General features: G+C 40.2%; 1 protein-coding gene and 1 long non-coding RNA gene across 9 annotated transcripts in view; both read right to left on the reverse strand.

The window, feature by feature from the left end:
• Positions 1-22377, reverse strand: part of LOC138765646 (uncharacterized) — a 680565-nt gene that overhangs the window by 355136 nt on the left and 303052 nt on the right. The gene's annotated exons all lie outside the window — the stretch shown is intronic.
• TRPC5 (transient receptor potential cation channel subfamily C member 5) overlaps positions 1-22377 on the reverse strand; it is a 262067-nt gene that overhangs the window by 69290 nt on the left and 170400 nt on the right. For all 8 annotated transcript variants that reach the window (XM_069942768.1, XM_069942769.1, XM_069942775.1 and 5 more), the window contains 2 exons: positions 8828-8967; positions 6036-6358 (listed from right to left, as the gene is read on the reverse strand). In XM_069942768.1, the coding sequence (XP_069798869.1) occupies positions 6036-6358; positions 8828-8967 (463 nt within the window). The remainder of the gene's footprint in view (positions 1-6035; positions 6359-8827; positions 8968-22377) is intronic.

A 22377-nucleotide genomic window follows, 5' to 3' on the forward strand; every position in this document is an offset into this window, starting at 1 on the left:
AAATCTCTTTATTCGCAATTGAATAGCAATTCTTATCTTAAAGCGCTGTATACAGTATTCTACATAGAAACATGTTACTGCACCCAATTATTAGAGTACAAAGATGGCCACATAGGTATCTGTGTATTTTAAAGGGTACATACGCACATTTTAGTTCTGTAATTATTTTTGGGGGGTTCCTCATTTTGTGCTGCTTATTCTTCATCACTTATTTTTAGAATCATACTGCACATATTTATTGGTGTCCTGATGCAGTTGCTGGTGTCCCCAGCTGTCTGTAGTCGCCGTTACTTCAGACACAAGCTTGTCTCAGGAATGACAGCTCACTCAGCCAATCACTGGCCGCAGGACTGTCCCATCTCAGTCAGTGATTGGCTGAGCAGGCTGTCACTCTCAAGATAAGCTTGTCTCAGAAGTAACGGCGGCTAAAGACAATGGGGGACACACACAGTCACACTTTAGTTCTCCTACTACATTTACCCACCATACCTGGCTGGATCTCTGAGGCTATTGCCTCCCCACTGGGAGTCTAGGACCACCACCAGAGAGCAGAGGGGAAGGGGGTGATTAACCTCTGACCTTGTTAACTTGTGCAGCGTCAGCTATAGGTCTTATCAGCGCACAGGGAGGTGTTGCTATATATTGTCTGCCGGCCGGACAGCTAGATGAAGAGGTCAACAGCCGAGCTGGAGCTCCTGAGGTCACTGTGCAGTTTCTCACTCCTCCTGAAGAACAGATTCTCAGGGAGAACAAGCCTCAGGATTTTGTGTGCTGAAAGGCTGCCTGCAGCACACAACATCCTGACATAAGCACATGGGGCCTCTGGGGTCTGAGCCTGGCGGGCCCCTCTACCACCCTGGGCCCCTGTGCATCTGAACTGGCTGCACATGTAATTAGTTCGCCCCTGCTGAGGACATTCTGTAGGCGTGCCCTCAATATTACTTTCTTGCATGTAACAGTTAACAATGGCTCTGTGTGCCAGATCACTATATGCAATATGTTACTTTTTAAGTGAGGGAAGGGAAAGCAAGTTTTTTTTTTCGTTTTTTTTTCATTGTTTGCAATACATGTACAATACATGATTATGGATAACCTCCTGTGGAAGATGAGCCTTTCAGAATAAATCCTATGCAGCAGCTATAGATAATGGCTGAGATGTCATTTCTATTAACATTGTAGCAGTTTGTCAGCCAAATGAGGAGGCTATGAGCAGTTTAGAGACAATAAATCAGCATGTGTCTATAGAAGCTTTGATAAACTGCTGGCCTCCTGTAATGTTTGCAGGGGTGATGCTACACAGTTATGAGACTTATGAGATATATGCTGGTGCCACAGTGGGGAGGGAATATGTATTGACCTTCACCGCTTATTAAATGATGCAAAATATCCTATTCTATTGAAGCTAATATTTTCACTAAAGTATGATTACATCGGGTTCATTCAGTAATCCGGTTTCCAGAATTTTTTTCTTTCTTACTAAGTTATATTGAATGTTTATGGTGCATGCTGTGAAGAATAATTGATGGTCCTGTATAATCTTCCTATACTCTTATGAAGGCACGCCAAGGCTATGTTCACACAACAATATCTTTTTTTTATTAGTGTTTCTCTACCTTTTTTTTTTTTTCTTTTTTGAAAGGTTGGCACCAGATTTTTTGCAAATTACGCTCATCATTTGCATGAAAAAAAAATTGGCATTTCTGCGCCAAAATAACTGTCCAAAAACGTTGCAAAATCTTAGCAAATAAGTAGTTATTTATTATTATTATTATTATTATATTAACCCCCTTCATGCACCAGGACATTTTGTTGCATTGTGGTGTCAGAAAGGGGGTATAGAGAGGGCTGATGATGTGAGTCCTCACTGTACTTAGCATCTCATGGTTGCTATCAGCCGCTGAGGATCATGGCATTTAAACATTACTATGAACCCAGTCCATTGTACAGACAGCCTGAGGCCTCTGCTAGGCCTTGGATGCTGCCGTGTCTTAGCAATTGTTACAGCCTGCCCTCAGTAGCCTTTAGCAATCGAGTGCCGATAACATTGATCAATGCAGTAAATAGGTACTGCATTGATCTCTATAAGCAATCATGGTATTGCTCAAAGAAGTTACCAAGGGGTACTACAAAAGTAATAATAATAATAATAATAATCATCATAATAATAATTATAATAAAAAAAAAATACTAAAACTTTTTTTTAAATATAACAAAATCCAACCCATCATAAGGGTATAAACCCCCACACGGTATACGCAGCGTATTTACTGAACACAGCATCAAATCTGCACCACCAAATCTGCTGCGTATTTGTTGCGTATCTGCTGCGTATACGGTGTGTGGGTTTGTACCCTAAATGTTTAAATCACCCATTTTCCTCTGAATAAATGAATCAGGCGACGGCTTAGGCCATGGGAATTTTACTAAGGACTGGCATGTGAGACGATCTGTCTTTAGTATGTAAAATTTAAAATTTTGCTGTTCTTGTTTTTTGGTGATCAATTCATGGTCTTTTATGTAGATAATTGTGTTTTGGTTTCACTTTATGCATTAAAGAGGTTATCCAGCAAAAATCTTTTTTCCCTTTAAGGATTGCTTTATACTCTTTTTCCATTGTATTTATGAAGTAAAATTTATAAAGTTAAAATATTGTGTGCCTTTGTTTTTATTTTATTATGCATCTAACTGAATCGGAAGCAGTCTTTTAGCCTGTGTAGCTCTATTAGGCTAATTCATATTTGCACAACCATTCACCACCTCCTGCCTGGGTGTAAATTTTACTCATGTTTTAGTTTTTTGAGGAAGTGAGAAGCTCAGCTCCCGGGAGAGCTACGGGAGAATGACAGAGGCTCTGAAAGTGCCTGAAGCCTCTATCATTCTCCCAAAGCTCTCCCGGCAGCAGAGCGTCTCTGAGCTTCTCCGATGAGACGCTTGGCTGCCCAGGAGAGCTTTGGGGATCTCCGGCGCAGGCAGTGTACGTCACACTGCCTGCGCTGGGAACGGGACAGGAGACGCGCAGCTGCCGGGAACGGGTCACATGTGAATTAACAGGTTTTTTTTTTTTTTTTTTACTTAGTTGCAGTTAACACCTGCATGACCACAGCAGGGCTGCAGTAAGGCAGGGGTTAACATTTTCCGGTCTATAAGGTGAACCCCTGACAATCTTCTTAACCCCTAGACGACCCTGGACGTAGGGTTACGTCATGGAAGTCTGTCCCCAGACGACCCATGACGTAACCCTACGTCCTGGGTGTTTCTCCGGCTATGAAGCGCGCTCCAAAGCAGAGCACGCCTCATAGGAGGTGGGGGCCGGCTGCAGTGAGCAGCCGGGACCTCACCGGTAATGACACGCTGCAGCAATCGCGCTACCGCGTGCCATTAACCCCTTAAACGCCTGTCACTTACCGATCGGGACCCCCGCAGTGTGACTGCGGGGGTCCCGATCGTTGAAACGGACCGCCGGAGGTCTCTCACCTTCCTCCGTGCGGTCCAATCGGCGATCTGCTGCACTGAGCCTGCACAGGCAGGCTCAATGAGCAGATCGCCGATAACACTGATCAATGCTATGCCTATGGCATAGCAATGGTCAGTGTAAAAATCCAAGTACTGGATGTAAAAGTCCCCCAAAGGGACTTCAAATGTGTAAAAAAAAAAAAGTTCAAAACACTAATACACTACCCCAAAACCCCTCCCCAATAAAAGTTGAAATCACCCCCCTTTCCCATTATATAAATAAAACATATAAAAATAAATAAATAGATAAACATATAATATACCGTAGCGTGCGTAATTGTCCGATCTATTAAAATATAACAAGCGTCATTGCGAACGGCGAACGGCGTACACGAAAAGAGGGGAAAAAGTGCGCAGATTACCGATTTTATGTTACATTATATATTTAAAAAAATCAATAAAAAGTGATCAAAACGTCCGATCTTCACAAATATGGTATTAATAAAAACTAGAGATCATGGTGGAAAAAATGACACCCCATGACACCACAGGCAGGCTCAATGAGCAGAGCGCCGATAACACTGATCAATGCTATGCCTATGGCATAGCATTCATCAGTGTATAAATCAAAGTACTGGATGTAAAAGTCCCCCAAAGGGACTTCAAAAGTGTAAAAAAAAAAAAGTTCAAAACACTAACACACTACCCCAAAACCCCTCCCCCAATAAAAGTCTAAATCACCCCCCTTTCCCATTATATAAATAAAACATATAAAAATAAATAAATAGATAAACATATAAAATACCGTAGCGTGCGTAATTGTCCGATCTATTAAAATATAACAAGCGTCATTGCGAACGGTGAACGGCGTACACGAAAAGAGGGGAAAAAGTGCGCAGATTACCGATTTTATGTTACATTATATATTAAAAAAAATCAATAAAAAGTGATCAAAACGTCCGATCTTCACAAATATGGTATTAATAAAAACTAGAGATCATGGCGGAAAAAATGACACCCCATACAGCCCCATAGGTGAAAAAATAAAACCGTTATAAGCGTCACAATAGGCCCATTTTATTAATATTTAATTGCCAAAAAAAAGGATTTCATAAAAAAAAATATATATAACATTAGAGAATCTGTGTAACCTGCATATGGTTGTGTTCGGACTGACCTATAGAATAATAATGTCATGTCGCTGTTACCATATAGTGCATTACGTAGACACAGGAACCCCCCAAATGTTACCATATTGCATTCTTTTTTGCGATTTCACCAATTTATATCTTCATAAATAATATATTTGGAATTCCATCATACATGTTATGGTAAAATGAATGACGCCATTACAAAGTACAACTATTCCTGTAAAAAACAAGCACTTACATGGCCTGTAGATAAAAAACTGAAAGTGCTGGAGCTCTTAGAAGGGGAGGAGGGAAAAACGGAAGCACTAAGATCAAAATTTGCGCGGTCCACTGGGTCATTTTGGGCCTGGTCCTCAAAGGGTTAATATTTAATTGCCAAAAAAAAGGTTTTTATAAAAAAATACATATATAACATTAGAGAATCTGTGTAACCTGCATATGGTTGTGTTCGGGCTTACCTATAGAATAATTGTATCATGTCGCTGTTACCATATAGTGTATTACGTAGACACAGGAACCCCCCAAACGTTACCATATTGCATTCTTTTTTACGATTTCACCTATTTATATCTTCATAAATAATATATTTGGGATTCCGTCATACATGTTATGGTAAAATGAATGACGCCATTACAAAGTACAACTATTCCTGTAACAAACAAACACTTACATGGCTTGTAGATAGAAAACTGAGAGTGCTAAAGCTCTTAGAAGGGGAGGAGGGAAAAACGAAAACACTAAGATCAAAATTTGCGCGGTCCACTGGGCCTGGTCCTCAAAGGGTTAAAAGTCAGGGGTGGTCTTATACGCCAGAAAATACGATATATTGCAGATTTGCTTTATATCACATCTACTGTTGAATTAGACTTTGAAAGTTATAACGGCAGGTACACGTGAAGCTTTATTTACTTTAAACATCGGTGTAGTTAGTCACAAGCTATAATATCACCAATAGAAGTTATTCTTAGGGGCTATGTATCCTTGTTTTCTGTGACCTTTATTAATCCTCCATTAATTCCTTTAGAGACCTATATGTCAAAATGTGTAAAATCTCCCAATATTCCGAATGTATAGGACTAATGCTTTATAACTCTGGTTTGCTAAGGGTGCCTTCACACGTAGCGGATTTTCCGCAGCGGATTTGACTAAATGAATGAACACAACATTAAATCCGCACTGTCAAATCTGCTGCGGATCCGCAGCGGATTTAATGATGCGGATTTGATGCTGTGTTCATTCATTTAGTCAAATCCGCTGCGGATCTGCTGCCGAGAATCCGCTACGTGTGAAGGCACCCTAAAGCTCCAGCTCACGTCTAGTTGTTGCCAGTATAATCCAGAAGCCAGGAAATGATATTCTATAGTATAGGAATTAATGCTAGCTGAAACATATAAGAAAAGAAAGGAATAAGGAGGACAGAATTGATCTTACGTGGAGAAGGCGTTGTTTTGTTTTTCACAGCGTATTCCTTTGCAGTTGTTGGGTTCCTCAGAGGCACTGGTCTCATAATAAAAGTAGAGTTGGTTCAGTCCATTGGCAAAGGCCAAAAGCACCAAGCAGTAAATAAAGAGAAATTTGAGAATGTCCAGCAGCATCCGTCCCAGTGAAATCTGTAGGGGGCCAAGATGGGAGTTTGCTGTGAACAGTGAGATGAGGCGCAGGGAGCTCAGGATATTGGATATTGCAAAGAGTGCTTCGGCAATTAACGTTGGGTGCCACATATCCCATTCCTCTCTTGGCCGTGAGCCGTTGTACTGAGGGAATAAATACAGGAACAAGCTGTAAATTATCCAGGCTGAGTCACACAGAAACTGTCCTACGGCTTGTGCCAAATGGTGAATTTAATCAATGGTAGCATTGCCCTTCTGCCTCGGGAAATGTCATGTTTTACTTGCACTGAAGGGCTTGAATTTGACTTATCTCAGCATGCCCACTTTACAAGGTCAAAACAACAAGTAGATTAAAATCCAAACTCAACTTAGTATATTACATTCTTAATACAGGAACAGCAGCTAGCAAGGTAACTGGAAGAGATAGGTCGACATATTGATCATTATCACTCACCGGTAATAAAGTATTAGCCTCATTCACGCAATATATGATAGTACTAGCAGCTGGATTTATTTTGTAAAAGGAAGATCTTGAACGTTGAGTTAATATTCAGATCTTACTTCTTTATTTCAAATATGCACCATGCTCCAAGTTGGCACAGCATTTTCCAGGAAACATCAATGGAGACTAAGAATACCCACAGTCTTTTATATTGTGTCATATGTACATGCTTATAGAATAAGTATTTGTGGCTGAAAACACCATCCAAACAGGGGTTAACATGACAGATAACGTATTTGCAAAGTGGGAATATAGTGGGAAATAAGGGCAAAACATTTTTTTAGCAATCTCTGTTTATTGCCACGTTCACACAATGTATTGTTTTTATTAAACAATGGCCGTTGTTGCATGTTTAATCACAGCGCCTGATCATATTAACCCCTATGGAATCCCGTACGCAGCATATACACACTATTTACACTCCGGCCAGGATTCCACTCGGTCACACAGAAAACTCACATCTATTTTGTGCGGCTGCTATTCATTGAACAGCGGCTGCACCAAATAGACTGTGCAGACAATGTAAAGTATGGCTCCAGCCGTACTTTACATTGTCTGCTATGGCTAATCCGAATGTGCCTGTATTCCAAATAAAAAGTAGTGATGTTCACTTGTGTCACAGAACGGCCGCTGTTTTACCACTTCTGAACATAGCCTCTATCTGTATTTTAATATAATAAGAATGTGATCAGCTCGGATGAGCATACTGAAGACCAGGACCTTCATTGGGCGCAGTTCAGATTTAAAACACATTGTATGGCTATCTTCCCACTATGTCTGTCTGTTTGTCTGTCTTTTTGGATGGCTGTCATTTTGAGGCCAATTTACGGCCTTTATTTGGAGAATACGGCCATTACTGGCTAAAAAAGAGATATTGGGTGGTCACAGACGCTTCCTGAAAAATTGTGCAAATGTTCAAAGAAAGAATCACAACATCGTGTTTGAACATAATAAGGCAGGGTACCTTATAAAGGTATCGCTTTCAAGCAAGCTATTTTGTGCTCATTTCATTGTTTTAACTGTTGGATGGCAGGAGGCTTCCCAGCTAGGGAGGGTCAGTGGCTGCTTTCTTATCTCCAAAGCTATGTCTAGGTGATGTGTTCCTAGCATAACACAGGTGCATACATACATATTCCTATGGGGATACAGCTACAAATTGTATATTTTATTATATATGATCTATGTTTCTTTTATTGCTGTCTGCTGATATTGTATTCACATATACAAAAAAAAAAATAAAAAAAAAGTTCTACTGTATGGAGAAAACAGCTCTTATACATTTGAATCTTACTTTTTGTTAACCAAGGTTAAATTCAGGCTTTATGTCCACATGTGCATGTGCATCCCATGCCCCCAATTCTTCCCCAGCAGCCGGGCAACATTGCATGGTAATAGGGGAGCAAATCGGGACATGGTTTCAACTGCATTTGGAATGCATTCTGAATGCATAGGTGGAAACACAACATAAAGAGGGTAGGACCCCTGTAAGATCAGGCTACACAGGATCTCTTTGTATATTGTAATATTGGATACACATGTGTTTGCATAGGAGCTATGTGCAGACAATGACAAAAATGTTTCAAAAAGACCATTTGCATGTTTTCTTCAATAGGCACAACAATACTTATATAAATTAATTGTAAAAGCAAAGTCAACTGTGTAAAATGGGATTAGAAAACAATGCTTCCTTCCTCCAGTTATGATCCACTACTTCTCCTCCCTCTCCATTTCCATCTGCATAGCTCATTCATTTTCAATCTCTTTGCTTTGGAGATACGAAATAGATTATCAACTCACTGAGAAATCAAGTTACATGCTGCCCATAAAAAATATATATGGAGAGGGGGAGGAGAAGTAGTGAGAGATAAGTTCAGAAAAAATGATAAGAAAATGGAGGTGGGAAGATTTGGTGGAAATTACATCTACAACTCATATACTTGGCAGATATACCCTAACTCTTCATGTAAAAGACTGCCTGTTCTGAAGTCACATTAACAAATATGCTTTCATTTTTGGTATTTGAGATGCATTGAAGCAATACAGCCTTTCAAACAAAGTAATTTGCTGATTGAGGAATCATCATTTAACACAGGGTATGTTACAATCCTTACCTTCACGTAAGCAACAATTTTAAGGGAGATGGTTGCAAGGTAGAGGGAATTCATTGCAAAGTCCATGAGGTTCCACCAGTCATGCACATATTCAGTGAATCCCCCATCCCACATTTCTTTTATTTCACCCCAAATAAAACCTGTCAATAAGAAAGAAAAGCAGTTAGATGCAGAAGAAGTTGACAGTTTAATATTTTCAGTTTTAAATACTTAAAAGACTAGATAATAATTATGTAGTGATACCAGTCCATGATGGGATAGTCACGCTAGTGCAATCCACTCCATATGCATTACTAGGCATGAGAATAACCTTTTTCCTTAAGGAATGAGTGTGACCATGACGAACCTGGAGCTATAATGTGCACTCCTGTCATCGCATCTGACGAATTATCTATCCCCTGTGCCAGCCGGCTTACACATGCTCACCGGAAGTTGCTTGGACTATGCTACCGGGAGAGAAGTCCACGCCAGTTTGGGTGAACATGTGACTTGGCCGGCACAGGGGAGTAGGTGAGTAGTCACATGCGATGACAGGAGCGCACACTATACACTCCTGTCATCTCTGCTGCTGAGCGGTGGGGGGGATCCGTGCTGCGATTTGCACTATGACATCGCGGTGGGGGTCATGAATCGTCTGAATGGCTGCAATTATTTGAATAGTTTCTAAAATTGTCAGTGGTAACGGATCCGCTACCATGGAAAATTTTAAAGGGATGTGTGAATGAAGCCTAAAGGATGTTTAGAACCGCACTTGGAATGTTCTTTGCTCAGGTCACATAGCATGTCTACCATAACTATTGTGTCTCTGTCCATAGGGGTTGCTGTAAGTAAATCTCTAAATGCAGTATTTTCTGTTTTTTTATGGTATAAATGCTTAATCAATGAAATATGTAGAATTGTTATTCTTTTTCACAATACCACTTATATATTTGTGTCATTGTTGGGTTTTCATGCGACTTTCTCGTTTCCTTGAGAGAGATCTCTCTGTGATACTGAGATTTTATATTAACATGGTTATCTTTCTTTTCTATTAAAATCCTGGCAAATGGATCGATCCGTGTTTCAATTTAAATTCAATATATTATGTAAAAAAAACAACAACTTTTTTTTTGTTTATTGATGGCACCATTTATTATGAAAAAAAAAAAGATTAGATTTGATGTTTTATCATGTTAAATAGGAAATTGCCATGAAATATTTATTATACCATACAATATTTTGGCTTAAACTAAACAGTCATAAGTCTGCTTTTTGGAGAGTGCTTGTTAGGTTAAAAGCTACATACTCACTTAGCATTTGTCATTGAACAAAACATCCCTAAGCAGGAGATGTGTTTGATGTCATTTCTGTTAAGAACTCTACATTCGAGTTAAAATACCAAAGATTTTTGCATTTTGGCTTAAAAGAACAATTTTGTCAAGTTTAAGTTACCAGAACATTACCGTATTGCCTGTATTTATCCATAGGTTACTGTACAAGTAATGCTATTATTCTCTTACAATAACCCATGGTCCCTCTTGTCACAGAGAATTAGACAAAAGCTTACAGAAAACCTATGCAAGCCAATGGGAGTTACATATCACACCATGATAGCTCTGAAGTCTACAAGAACTCCGGCTACTTTTGAACATCATACGATCCCTGCTGAATGCAACTCAGGGTTGTAATTTGCAAGTTGAACTTTCAGCCCGAGAGATGTAAGCACAAAGAAAAATAACAAAAGCGGTAGTGAAAGAATAGATTGTAGAGACGAGGTATCAAAGAAATAATAAAGACAAAATGCGTGGAAAGACCATGGGAGCAATGAGAGTGTAACAATGTTGGTTATAAGATCTGGAATCCAAAAGGAGGGGCAAAGTAATCCAAAGTTCTTATACCTAAAGAAGTGGCACTTTGCGGCTCATGGTAAATCCAGCAGAGCAGAGACAGACGAGAGCTTCAGTTTAAGGTGGCGTATGAAACACCGCTCTTGGTAAGTTCCCTTTGTATTATTTTATTTTATTTTTTTCATGTTGTTCATCATGTGATTTAAACTTTTTATGATATGGGTCAAGGCAATTGGAGCTATATCATATCTATGAATTTATTTATTTATTTTAGTATTTTTGCTACTTTTTACTCTAGAAGTAGTAATATTTTTGTTACTTTTTACTCTAGAAGCACACTAGAAAATTACTAGACCCAGTAGAAGATAGTACAATGCAATCTGATAATTGCTTCTATAATGCTTTGGTATAAAGAGCATTTCAAAGCATTATTGCCTGTCAGTGTAATACTGACAGGCAATCTATTTGGCCCTGCCTCTGGCAGAGACCACATTTTAAAGTAATTTAATGGTAACTGGCTAATAGATGAGTATTACTATTGATCTGTAAATAAGAAAATGCAGGAAACACAGATCATGTCACCCTGTTCTCCTGTGCGCCTGCTCCCGATATGGAGAATCCCAACATCCCATCCCAACATCCCAAAGACAAAGTATTACCTCTGCGTCTTCCCCCATGTCTGTGCTCACTGAGTGCAGTGTAACACTATGGATAAGGCAGAGCACATGCTACTCAGTTTGATGCTATGTATTGATAGGGAATCTGTTCAGCCAGGTCATGGCCTGGGCATTGGCGAGAAGTAGAGACACATAAGTACAGAGAACGGGACAACAGACAAAACACTTTTTGTATATGTGTCCCATTCACTTGTGTAATAGAATTTACAAACACATTGATCAAAAGTTGTCAACCCCTTTAACTGGATTGCTTTAGGAGCTATAGATAGATAGATAGTATAGGGATAGATAGATAGATAGATAGATAGATAGATAGATAGATAGACAGACAGTCACAGTATAAATGCAGCACTGTGGATAAGTAGGTAAATGCCAAGCGGTGTGTCCATATGTGACCAAATGAGCTGTAGCTAAATGCAGAAAGTCACAGCAGCACTCCAAGGGAAATTCAAAATAGTGTGATTTTTATTTCACGCAGGAAAAGAGCAATGTTTCAGCTCCTCATTGAAGCCATTTTCAAGCTGTCACTCAGCTGTGGTGACTTTCTACATTTAGATAGATAGTAGAGATGAGCGAACCACAAGCATGCTCGAGTCGATCCGAACCTGAACTTTCGGCATTTGATTAGCGGTGGCTGCTGAACTTGGATAAAGCCCTAAGGCTATGTGGAAAACATGGATATAGTCATTGGCTGTATCCATGTTTTCCAGACAACCTTAGAGCTTTATCCAAGTTCAGCAGCCCCAGCTAATCAAATACAGAACGTTCGGGTTCGGATCGACTCGAACCCGAACCCGGTTTGCTCATCTCTAATAGATAGATAAATATTCCAGGAGATCCCTGGTGGTTTTGGGTACCAGTTAGAAGCCAACATAGACTACACCCAGGTAGAGCAGTAAATGAGCACTGGGTCTTAGTGGTCTAGGCCTAAATCGGTTCATGACATCTCAGGTGGTCTATGATGTATCTGGGGTTATTAAATCATACAATTTTTCTAGGAATTACAGCTCAGTTTGCCATCTCATGGCTCTAAATTCTCTGTTTTGCTATATAACGCACCCCATTATACTGTAAGAGTGAACCATGTAGATCAAACAGATAATAATGCAGAGATTTACACAGTAAGGACAAAATCGTCCAAAACATGGTGCTTCCCAAAGTCTTCTTTCCATAGGATCAGGGTTCCATTTTATGTTAGTGCAGGCAGATTGCTTCTGTGTTCTGCATTCGTTCTGCATTCATAGAATTGTTTGCAGAGCAGTGGGAGGATTTTATACTTTAGCTGTAAAATTTCCTGGATGCGCTATACTAATATATTAAATATTCTGTTTCTAAAATCTATTATATTGCTTCACATTTCCATTAATAAATTATCCCTTTAGCAGCTATTTATTCATTAATCTTATGATGATGCTTTTATTTTACATATTAGCTTAGAATCTTTGCTCTCTATTATATCCTGTTTTATAGTGAACCATTTGCTCTCTACTATCTCTATACTACCTCTTTGCCCTCTAATATATCCTATAATTTATAGTAAATCCTTTATTGAAATAAAGATGAATTATTCTGTTGTGAAATGCTGTGTAATCTTATATAATACATTTTTTTTTCTTGTCGGCTGCCTGTTTTAAGATCTGAATGACATCAGTGAATGGAAACCATGGGGGAGAATTATCAAACATGATGTAAAGTGAAACTGGCTCAGTTGCCCCTAGCAACCAATCAGATTCTACATTTCATTTTCCAAAGAGTCTGTGAGGAATGAAAGGTGGAATCTGATTGGTTGCTAGGGGCAACTGAGCCAGTTTCACTTTACACCATATTTGATAAATCTCCCTCAAAGTGTCTGCCGCATCAGGCCTGCGATGCGGCAGTACCATGGCCGGCTGAGCTGTCATCATTTGCGCACCTGGTTACTGAGCAGGCCTCCCGGGTTCTGCAAATGTCCCTTTAAACTGAAAGCACAAACTGACTACACTTGACGGCTTAGTGGTCAGTCAGGAAGGGAGGGGGTAATCAAAAGTTTGCTATGGGGCCCAGCTATTTCTGGTTACAATTTTATCTAATGTAGGAAGTCCTCTGGACACAACGCTGATATATTTGCCTTTAATGAAACTTTTTATCATATAATTATCAAGATTACATACAACCCCTTTAAGATAAATCAGGGCTTTGCAGGCCGCAGTCCTTCTACCCTGCTGCTACTGGGGATTCTTAGAGAAAGAGACAAAAAAAAGGCAAACAAGTTGCACTTAACCCACTGTTGGCTCCATCTCTTACAGCAAGGAGGCCAGGACCCTAGGACCTTGTCCAACCACATAGGCCAAACAAAGCTAAAGCTGGACATGTATGTGACCTTTGCATTGGTCATTGTGCAGGGAGAGGAAGCAGGGGAGCTGTGGCTATCACCTATTGTGAATGGTAATCTGGATTTGGTATATGTCATTGTAATCCTACCTTGATACAAGTGATGTGCATAGAACAGAAAATGTCTCTCTATTGTGAGGCTCAGTGACCAGAATAATAACTGCAAGGTGTATGAAAAGCAATATGTCATCAGAAAATAGCATATTGTTTTATGCAAGTTTATGTTTATTTTAAGGATAAACATTTGCTATCTATATTTTTCATTGACCCCTTTTGTTAACCCTTTAGCCTAAAACTATAATTACAGACAGGATTTGAGTGAATGATGATACAGTATATAGTATATACAGTAGTATGATATATGGATAGAACTTTGTGACACCATTTAGGACCATATTACATGCCCCGATGCACTGGAGAAGCGAGTGCAGACCTGTCAGCTAAGTGCCCGCTTCCCCCTCGTTCAGGGGGACCCAGGAGTGGAGATAGAGGCACGGGGACAGGTAAGAACACTTTGTTTATTATTTTCCTGCACCCCTCTGCCTTCTTCCCTTTTTTCAATTTCATGGGACTTCTCCTTTAAGTGAGCAGTGAAGCATACAGTACAGTATCACCACTCAGGGTACAGGAATAGGGAGTCCAGCCTTGACGTGAGCCCTTGCTCCTGTACACATGTTCCTTGGCATGCTACAATTAGCATGACATGGCTACTACTGTAGCATGACATGGAAACAGAGTAGCCAACAGCGGTGGGGGTTGCACAGGATAAATATTAAGAAAAAAACAACATAAATCAAATGTGCTCAAAAGTTGGGGCCTAGCAGCTGACTAATGCAGTGGCATAATCTGAGGTCCCAAAAGTAGAACTAGTCTGTACAAGAGCTGTGCTAATGTGCCAGAGTGCACCTACCTTCCCCAGGCAGTGGGATTCAAATGTTGGTCGTTTGGGTTTATGCAAAGCCAAACATTTGGCAAGTTCACTCATCTCTATTCACTCGGTAGTTCAAATTTGTTCCTGAGTCTGCATTGCATTATATTTGCTTGACACAGGCTATTGTGCCAGGACATTTTGTGTACTTTCTGTCTTCTATGGGTCCAACTGGACCACATCTTGTGTGTTGTGAGGTATATGTTTTAATGGTACAGTAAAAGTTATCATTTAGAGTTTTGTGCATGCCTTCTAGGAATTACTCTTTGATAATGCATCTTGGCTCTACCTAATAGAAAGGGGTCCCAATTGTCCCTCTATTTGTCTATATTCCTCAATGGAATATGTATGAAAAGGGTTTGCCCTTAGGAAACAAAATCTGCTCTTACGTTTGGGTGTCCATCCTTGAGTGAATCGTGAATGTCAGCAATCTTAACTTCTGATGGTCAGACTGTCACTTTGCTATTGATTGGGCATGCTGACAAAGTGACAGTCTGCTTCAGTAAAGCTAATTCAAAAGTGACAAATAACATCCAGCTGACACAACAAAACAGCATAAACTAAGGAAAGAAAACACAATTACCAAATTTTGGCTATGACTCAAATGTCAAAGCATTCTATATGTTCTACAATATCTATTATGGTGACAAAGCCAAGAAGAAAGTAAAAATAAATTAATAAAGATAGTAAAGTGAAATAGAACAAATCTGTAACCTGCTGCAGTCTACTCAATAAGTGCTAGAGAAAAGATAGCAGTCATTTACTAAAGATTGTATAATCACAAATCTGTAGTATTGCTTTATAACGCCCACCATGGGTCATTACTACCAGATGGCCAACTTAGTGTTGATTTCAGCTAGCTTATCAAGAAATATTGATTTGTTGCTGTAGGAAGGCATACTTCTCCAGTTCAGATAGTGTTGTTGCTGTTTTTGCATTTTTTATCTTTTATCTCAAAAGGGAACTGATATGTAACCTGAATATTCCCATTTGTTCAAATTATAGCATAAAGAGTCTGAAAATCTCAAAATCAATTAAGCAGCAGCCGTCTCAAAGCACTTCCTCTATTAATACGCCAGATGGAGAAAGACATGGAGACGTTTGACGAAAGAAGATTTAAACAGCCTATTTCAATTGATTTTTTTTATCACTTTTTCATGTTACTAAATTACTTCATTTAGTTAGGTGTAACATGTAATGTGTATTTCTCATTTCTGGAATGTTTGTTTTCTTAGGATTATGACTTCTTCAGTTCTAGTAATATGCATTGTTGGGCCCAATCATTACTAGCATATAGGGCTAAGAAAGTATGGATATCTGATAGTATGGATATCTGATCACCACACCTACATGAGCTTGTTGGACATCCCACTACATTATCATTGAAGATAACATAGCCAGGTAAGTGCCTGGCCGAAGAGCCGAAGAGCTAAGAGCTAAGTAGCAGGAGAGTATAAGCGGTGCTAAGGCATCATAGACATCACTCAAATTTAGATGAATGTGGATAGTAGAAGATTTTTTATTTCTTGTCTCAAGTTTGTTTGAGACAAGAAAAATAATTAAAAAACACAATAGCACCACTGATACTCACCTGATCTCTGGATACACCTTGATCAAGGCACTTACCTGACTATATCTCCATTACGGCTTCTCCACTAAACTCAGAGTTGTCCATCAAAGGTGACTTTAACAAAAAAAGGTCAGTGTGCATTTAGCAATTTGTTACCTGTATCGATCGAATTAGACGATCGTACCAGGAAGCGCCCCTATTTTTTTTTTTTATAACTCCAGTAGATTATACCACTGCTTAATTGTCCATGACATTTTGATTTATACCATTCTAGCCAAAGATTGCCAATTCACTTCGTCATCTAAAATTTCTGTGCAGCTGCTTGATTATGGAAGCCATATCATGACGCTCCTTATGCACATTTCTTGTGCCAACGTATATTCTAAAGGCAATTTAGATCACATGATGAACTATAGATGGTAATTTCTGGGGGGGGGGGGGTTCCATGTAGGTGAAATGTAGTAACCTACTAATACAACTGAAATCTTCCCTTAATAATTTTATGTTTTTACAATTTTAGGCTATGTTCACACTACGTAAAGAGACCGGCCATTCCCTGACCCGGCCGGGTCATGGAACGGCCGGTCTCTGCCCAGATTATCCCCGGCGGTACTTAAAGGGGTTGGCCACTTTGTAGTAAAAAGTACAAAGTATTAGTAAGTGTGCTAAATGTATATACTGACAGCAGCTCCCTCTTCACCTCATAGAGCTAAAATCAGACTCCACTCCTCCAGGCTGGGCTGCCCTGCTCTGTTTTGTTTCTGTCCATAAAATGGCCGACATGGAGGAGCATGTGACCATGCCCTGTCCCCTGTATCCTCCATAGACATATACAGGCTCAGTGTGGACACTGGGGGGCGGGGCATGGTCACATGCTCCTCCATGTCAGCAATCTTATGGACCAAAACACCACAGAGCAGGGCAGCACAGCCTGGAGAAGGGGAGTGTGATTTTAGCTCTATGAGGTACACAGGGAGCTGCTGTCAGTATATACAGCGAGTACACTTACTAATACTGTACACTGACCTATTTTACTATAAAGTGGCCAACCCCTTTAAGTACCGGGCCGGATGATCTTTCCGGCAGCAGTGTTCTGATGCGGGCGCATCAGCGCGCGCCCGCATCAGAACTTCACATAGCACACAATGAAGCAAGCGTCTGGAGCCGTTCACTTCGTTGTGTGAACTGACAGGTCTTTCTTTGGCCGCAATTCACTGAACTGCGGCCGCAGAAAACTGACATGTCAGTTATTTGCGGGTCCGCATGGGATCCCGTCCGGAGCGTATACACATCGTATACGGGATCCCATAGAACAAGAGGCAATGTTCACAGGCGCATAAAGTACATCCGTTGTTGCCAATGGTAGTGTGAACATAGCCTTAGAGTAATCTATGGTGAGTAGCAATTTAGTGTGGAGCTTTATAGTCTTTTTGCACTGCCATACAGGCACTTTTGGACCCCAAGGGCGAAATTTATGAAGTGCTGCAGAGAGCCCAGATGCAAACAGATCTATCCAAACACTTGACTTGCCACTTAACTTTGGCAAGCTGGCGTAGATTTCACTGCGTGTGCATGGGGAGGCTCTGGTGTACATTGGATTTATGTAGCGGCATTGCTTCCTTTAATTTACAAGTTTGCTTTAAGAACATGTTATACTTTCTCATGACCGTAGGTGTAACGAATGAAGGTCAATGTACAACATCTACATTTTATACACTTTCTTTGACTCCTCATCTTGCTAAAAAGTTTTCATCACACCACACTAGTGTTACTGTCAATGAATGAGAAGTTGGTGGTACGGAGATGAGGTCATTGCTGTACACACAAATCAATGAGAGGCATGTTTGCCTCAGCAAATCTATCCACCTTAATAAGGCTTTTTGACATTGGGAAGTAAATAAACAGAAATGCTAGCTTGGAGGAGTGTACTGAAAAATATAAACATATGCACATCAATCATGAGAGACAAATATACAGCGACAGTACAGCCTCCCTGCAGTGCTGAACTATGGAGAGAGATCTTTAATGGCTACATCATTGGACATCGAAAATTAACCCTTCTAGGCTTTTAAAGGTAAGAAAAAAGTAAAAAAAAATATGTGCACATGAGTGGAGTACACATGTACAATTTAGTTTAGGTGGCTTAGTAAACGGTTTTGTATGTTTGCTGAGATATAGGTACATTCACTTTAAGTGTAGCATATCAATAGAACAGTGCAGGTGCAGGGAAGCTGGTGTGGCAGTCCTTTTTTTGAACCGTGGCCTGGTTCCCACGCACGGGGTCGGTCTATTACCAGGCATCGGCCCAGGCTGGAGCACGGGAGGTGGGTTTCCCCCCCCAGTCGGAGGAAACCCCTGCCCTCTATGATCCAGCTTCCCTACGCCAGCGCCGTTTTATTGATAAGCTACACTTAAAGCGAATGTACCTCCGGGCACATTCGCTTTAATGTATCCATTTAATGGGGAAAAATGGATGCAAAAACGGATAGTAATATACAGTATACCAACACTGCTGTGACAACTTTAAAATAGTACACAGCCTGTATGTACAAACACTGTTACATAATACAGATCACAGCGAGGACTGTAAAGACATACCCTATTCTGTCATGATTACTAAAGAATAGTGATTAGCGAACGTGCTCGTCCGAGCTTGGCACTCGTTCGAGTATTAGGGTACTTAATGGTACTCGTTACTCGGACGAGCATCTCGCGATACTCAAGAAAATCTCATAATCCATTTCCTGTAAGTTTCGGCGCTTTTTCTCAGCCAATTAACATGCAGGAGACTCTTTGGTTCATCCTGCGATCACAGGGATTGGTTGGCCAGATCAGATGACCCTGCCATATAAAAATCTCGGCCGCCGAGGCTCAGCTCACATGCATCCCGGAAGAGATTAGGGACAGAGCTGCTGCTGGTCAGGGAGAGCTTTAGGGAGGGAATTAGCGTTCCAGTAGGCAGTGAATACTAGCGAAACAACCAAACAGCCCTTGTAAGGGCTTCAAATAATTTTTAAATTGTATAACTACAGATTGCTGGCTGGGACTTGCAGTGCAAGTACCACGATTTCAGCAGCACACTGTGGTGATCGGCTGCTGGCAGCAAGGGGACATTAGGTGTTGCATACAGACCCCTAAGAAGTGCTCAGTACTATTTTATTGGGACCTCTACTATATTTTCTGATTTCTGTATTTCTTACACAAGGCATATCTAAGTTCACTACTGCTTCCACAGTGTAAAGGGGGCGTCACAGAGTGTATATAGGTGCAGCCACCAACAGATTGTATCCCACATCCCCCCCAAAAACTATTGGGATCACTAGTATATTTTCTGATTTCTGTATTTCTACCTTGCTCACTTGCTACCTCACTCACTTTTAATGGTTCTCTGTGTCCTCACTGCCATGCTCTGACTTCACTACGTCTGCCGAGGAGCTGGACTGGTAGCCTGGGGCCCTCCGATCGCACCCCTGGCAACCAGCCAGCTGTGTTACTTTTTTTGTGTAGCCGGGGCCAGGGCCTCACCACCCCTGGTCGATCGGCATCAGGTGTACCCTTGATGGTGACTGACAGCTGGCCTAGCCAGTTAGCTGTCAGCACCTAGGTTCGTGTCCACAATAAATCCCAGCCCGTGGCCTCACTCCAATTTTTTGGGAGGCTCACTTGCTTCCTCACTGACTTTTAATGGTTCTCTGTGTGCTCACTGCCATGCTGTGTCTGGCCTAATTTTTGGGGGGCTCACTGGCTACCGCTTCTACCTTGGTCACTCTGTCCTTACCGCCATGCTGTGTCAGGCTAAATTTTGGGGTGGTTCATATGCTACCTCTGTTTTTAATGGTTCTCTGTGTCCTCACCGCCATGCTGTGTCAGGCTAAATATTGGGGTGGTTCATATGCTACCTCTGTTTTTAATGGTTCTCTGTGTCCTCACTGCCATGCTGTGTCAGGCAAGGTTTTTTGGTGGTTCATCATATGCTAACACTGTTTTAATGGTTCCCTGTGTTCTCATTGCCATGCTGTGTCAGGCTGATTTTTTGGTGGTTCATATGGCTACCTTTGTTTTAATTTGGCATAATGGTGCGATTAGGCAGCCTCAGAGGCATCCATACATGCTGCCTCTGCTGTTTCCTGTCTATTTCCTGGGTGTTTCCATCATTGTCTGAGGTTGACAGGTTTTCACACAACCTTGCCTCTACCGAACTTGGGTCCCCTGCAAAAATGCTCGAGTTTCCCATTGACTTCAATGGGGTTCGTTACTCGAAACAAGCACTCGAGTATCGGGAGTAACGAGCACCCGAGCATTTTAGTACTCACTCATCACTACTAAAGAACACAGCCTATGAATAGTGACAGATACTAGTATTTAGCGGAGGGACTGAACTGTTCAGGTTTGGCAACAGTCTCTGAACCCAAACGCTCGGCATTTGGCCAATGGCTATATCCATGTTTGTTCAGGACTTCTTAGGGCTTCAGCCACAGGGAGTCAAATGCCGAGTGTTCAGGTTCAGAGAACGTTGCTAAATCCAAACATTTCAGCTTCTTCGCTCAACGCTATCAGAGAGTATTTTGAGACAATTTTATCTTCATAATGAAACACAGATAAAACACCACAATAAATAAAAACTTAGTATAAATGCAAACACATCTGTGATGATATCATATGAAACCACAGCTAATAAAATGGTAGACTATTATGACATCATGACTACAAAGAACATGGAATCTAAAGTACATTAATACAAACACATTAGTCATCCCTCAAGCAGGAGACGTCATATGCTCAACACGTTTCCTGGTGGTAAACATTCATCAGGAGCAGGTAGGAGCATTTCAGAAGCATGTCTGTATGGTGCTGATGGACAGTATCAGTGAAGTACAGACGTGCTTCTCCTACCTGCCCTGGATGAATGTTTACTAACAGGAAACATGTTGAATGTATGACATTTCTTGACTTATTCTGTACTTGAACAAACATATGGTAACCTCTTTGCCTTATTTATATATTGCACATGGAACTTTAGACTGTTTAATATGTGCAGCAAAACAGCATCTAAGGATTCTAATTGTTTATGTATGGTATGAAATACCCTGCAATTAGAACACTATTTATGACCTATTGCCACGAGTTGTCAGCCAAGTGGTAGTGATATGGAATAAGAACATTTATATAATAAAATTAATAGCATGAGTTGTCAGTGTTTCTACTATTGTCTTTTTCATATCATAACAAGAATACATAGCCAATAAATATTACTATTGTGGAACCCCTACAATAGAGCAAAAGCTACAAAAATACATTGGCTATTGCAAAATCACCACAATATAACACAACCGGTAAATAAAGGCATAGGCTATTATGCCATAATCATAATAGGACAGTTTTTAAAGGGGAAAAAGAACCTGCTGATATGTCCTTAAAGTGCACAGGGCATTGAGGATGAAGGTAAGTTTCTTTAATTATATAAGAAGTTTAATCCATATGTGCTAGTTTAGTGTTTTTGTGTACAGGGAAGGGACTGCCGCCCCCGTGCCCCAAATGCCTAATTAGCAGATGGATAAAACTCCTAATAGTTTCCCTTTAGGAATCAGTGAAAAAACAGTAAAGGAATATAGCCCTGCCCCACAACTAAGGAGTAAAGACAAAGACAGAATATTAAAATCATAACAATAAAACTATGAGATAAAGACAGTTAAAGGGTTATTAAGGAATAAAAGAACCCACAGCAAAATGGTTCAAACTGGTTATGGCTAGATCCCACATGCATAATAAAAATAATTATATAAACTTCTGAGACCTAATAACGGCCATATATGTTACTGTATATATATATATATATATATATATATATATATATATATATATATATATGTATTTTTCTGTTCTGTCTAAACAGACAATAAAACATAGCCTAAGAAAGATAAATAATATTGTGACATCGACACAATAAAACACAACCAAGGAACAAAAAACAACACTGTTGTAGCTTAATCGCAACAAAACATTACCAAGGAATACTATAAGTACAAGTACTTTCACAAAAGAACAAAGCCTATAAAAGGATACACTGACTATTGTCATATCATTACATTGGAACATAACCTGTAATTATAAGGCAAGTCTATTGTAACATAACAACAATGGGAAACAGATTAGAAATATATACAAAAACAATAGTAGCA

This window comes from Dendropsophus ebraccatus, chromosome 10 (assembly GCF_027789765.1).
Source record: "Dendropsophus ebraccatus isolate aDenEbr1 chromosome 10, aDenEbr1.pat, whole genome shotgun sequence".
Taxonomy (NCBI): Eukaryota; Metazoa; Chordata; class Amphibia; order Anura; family Hylidae; genus Dendropsophus; species Dendropsophus ebraccatus.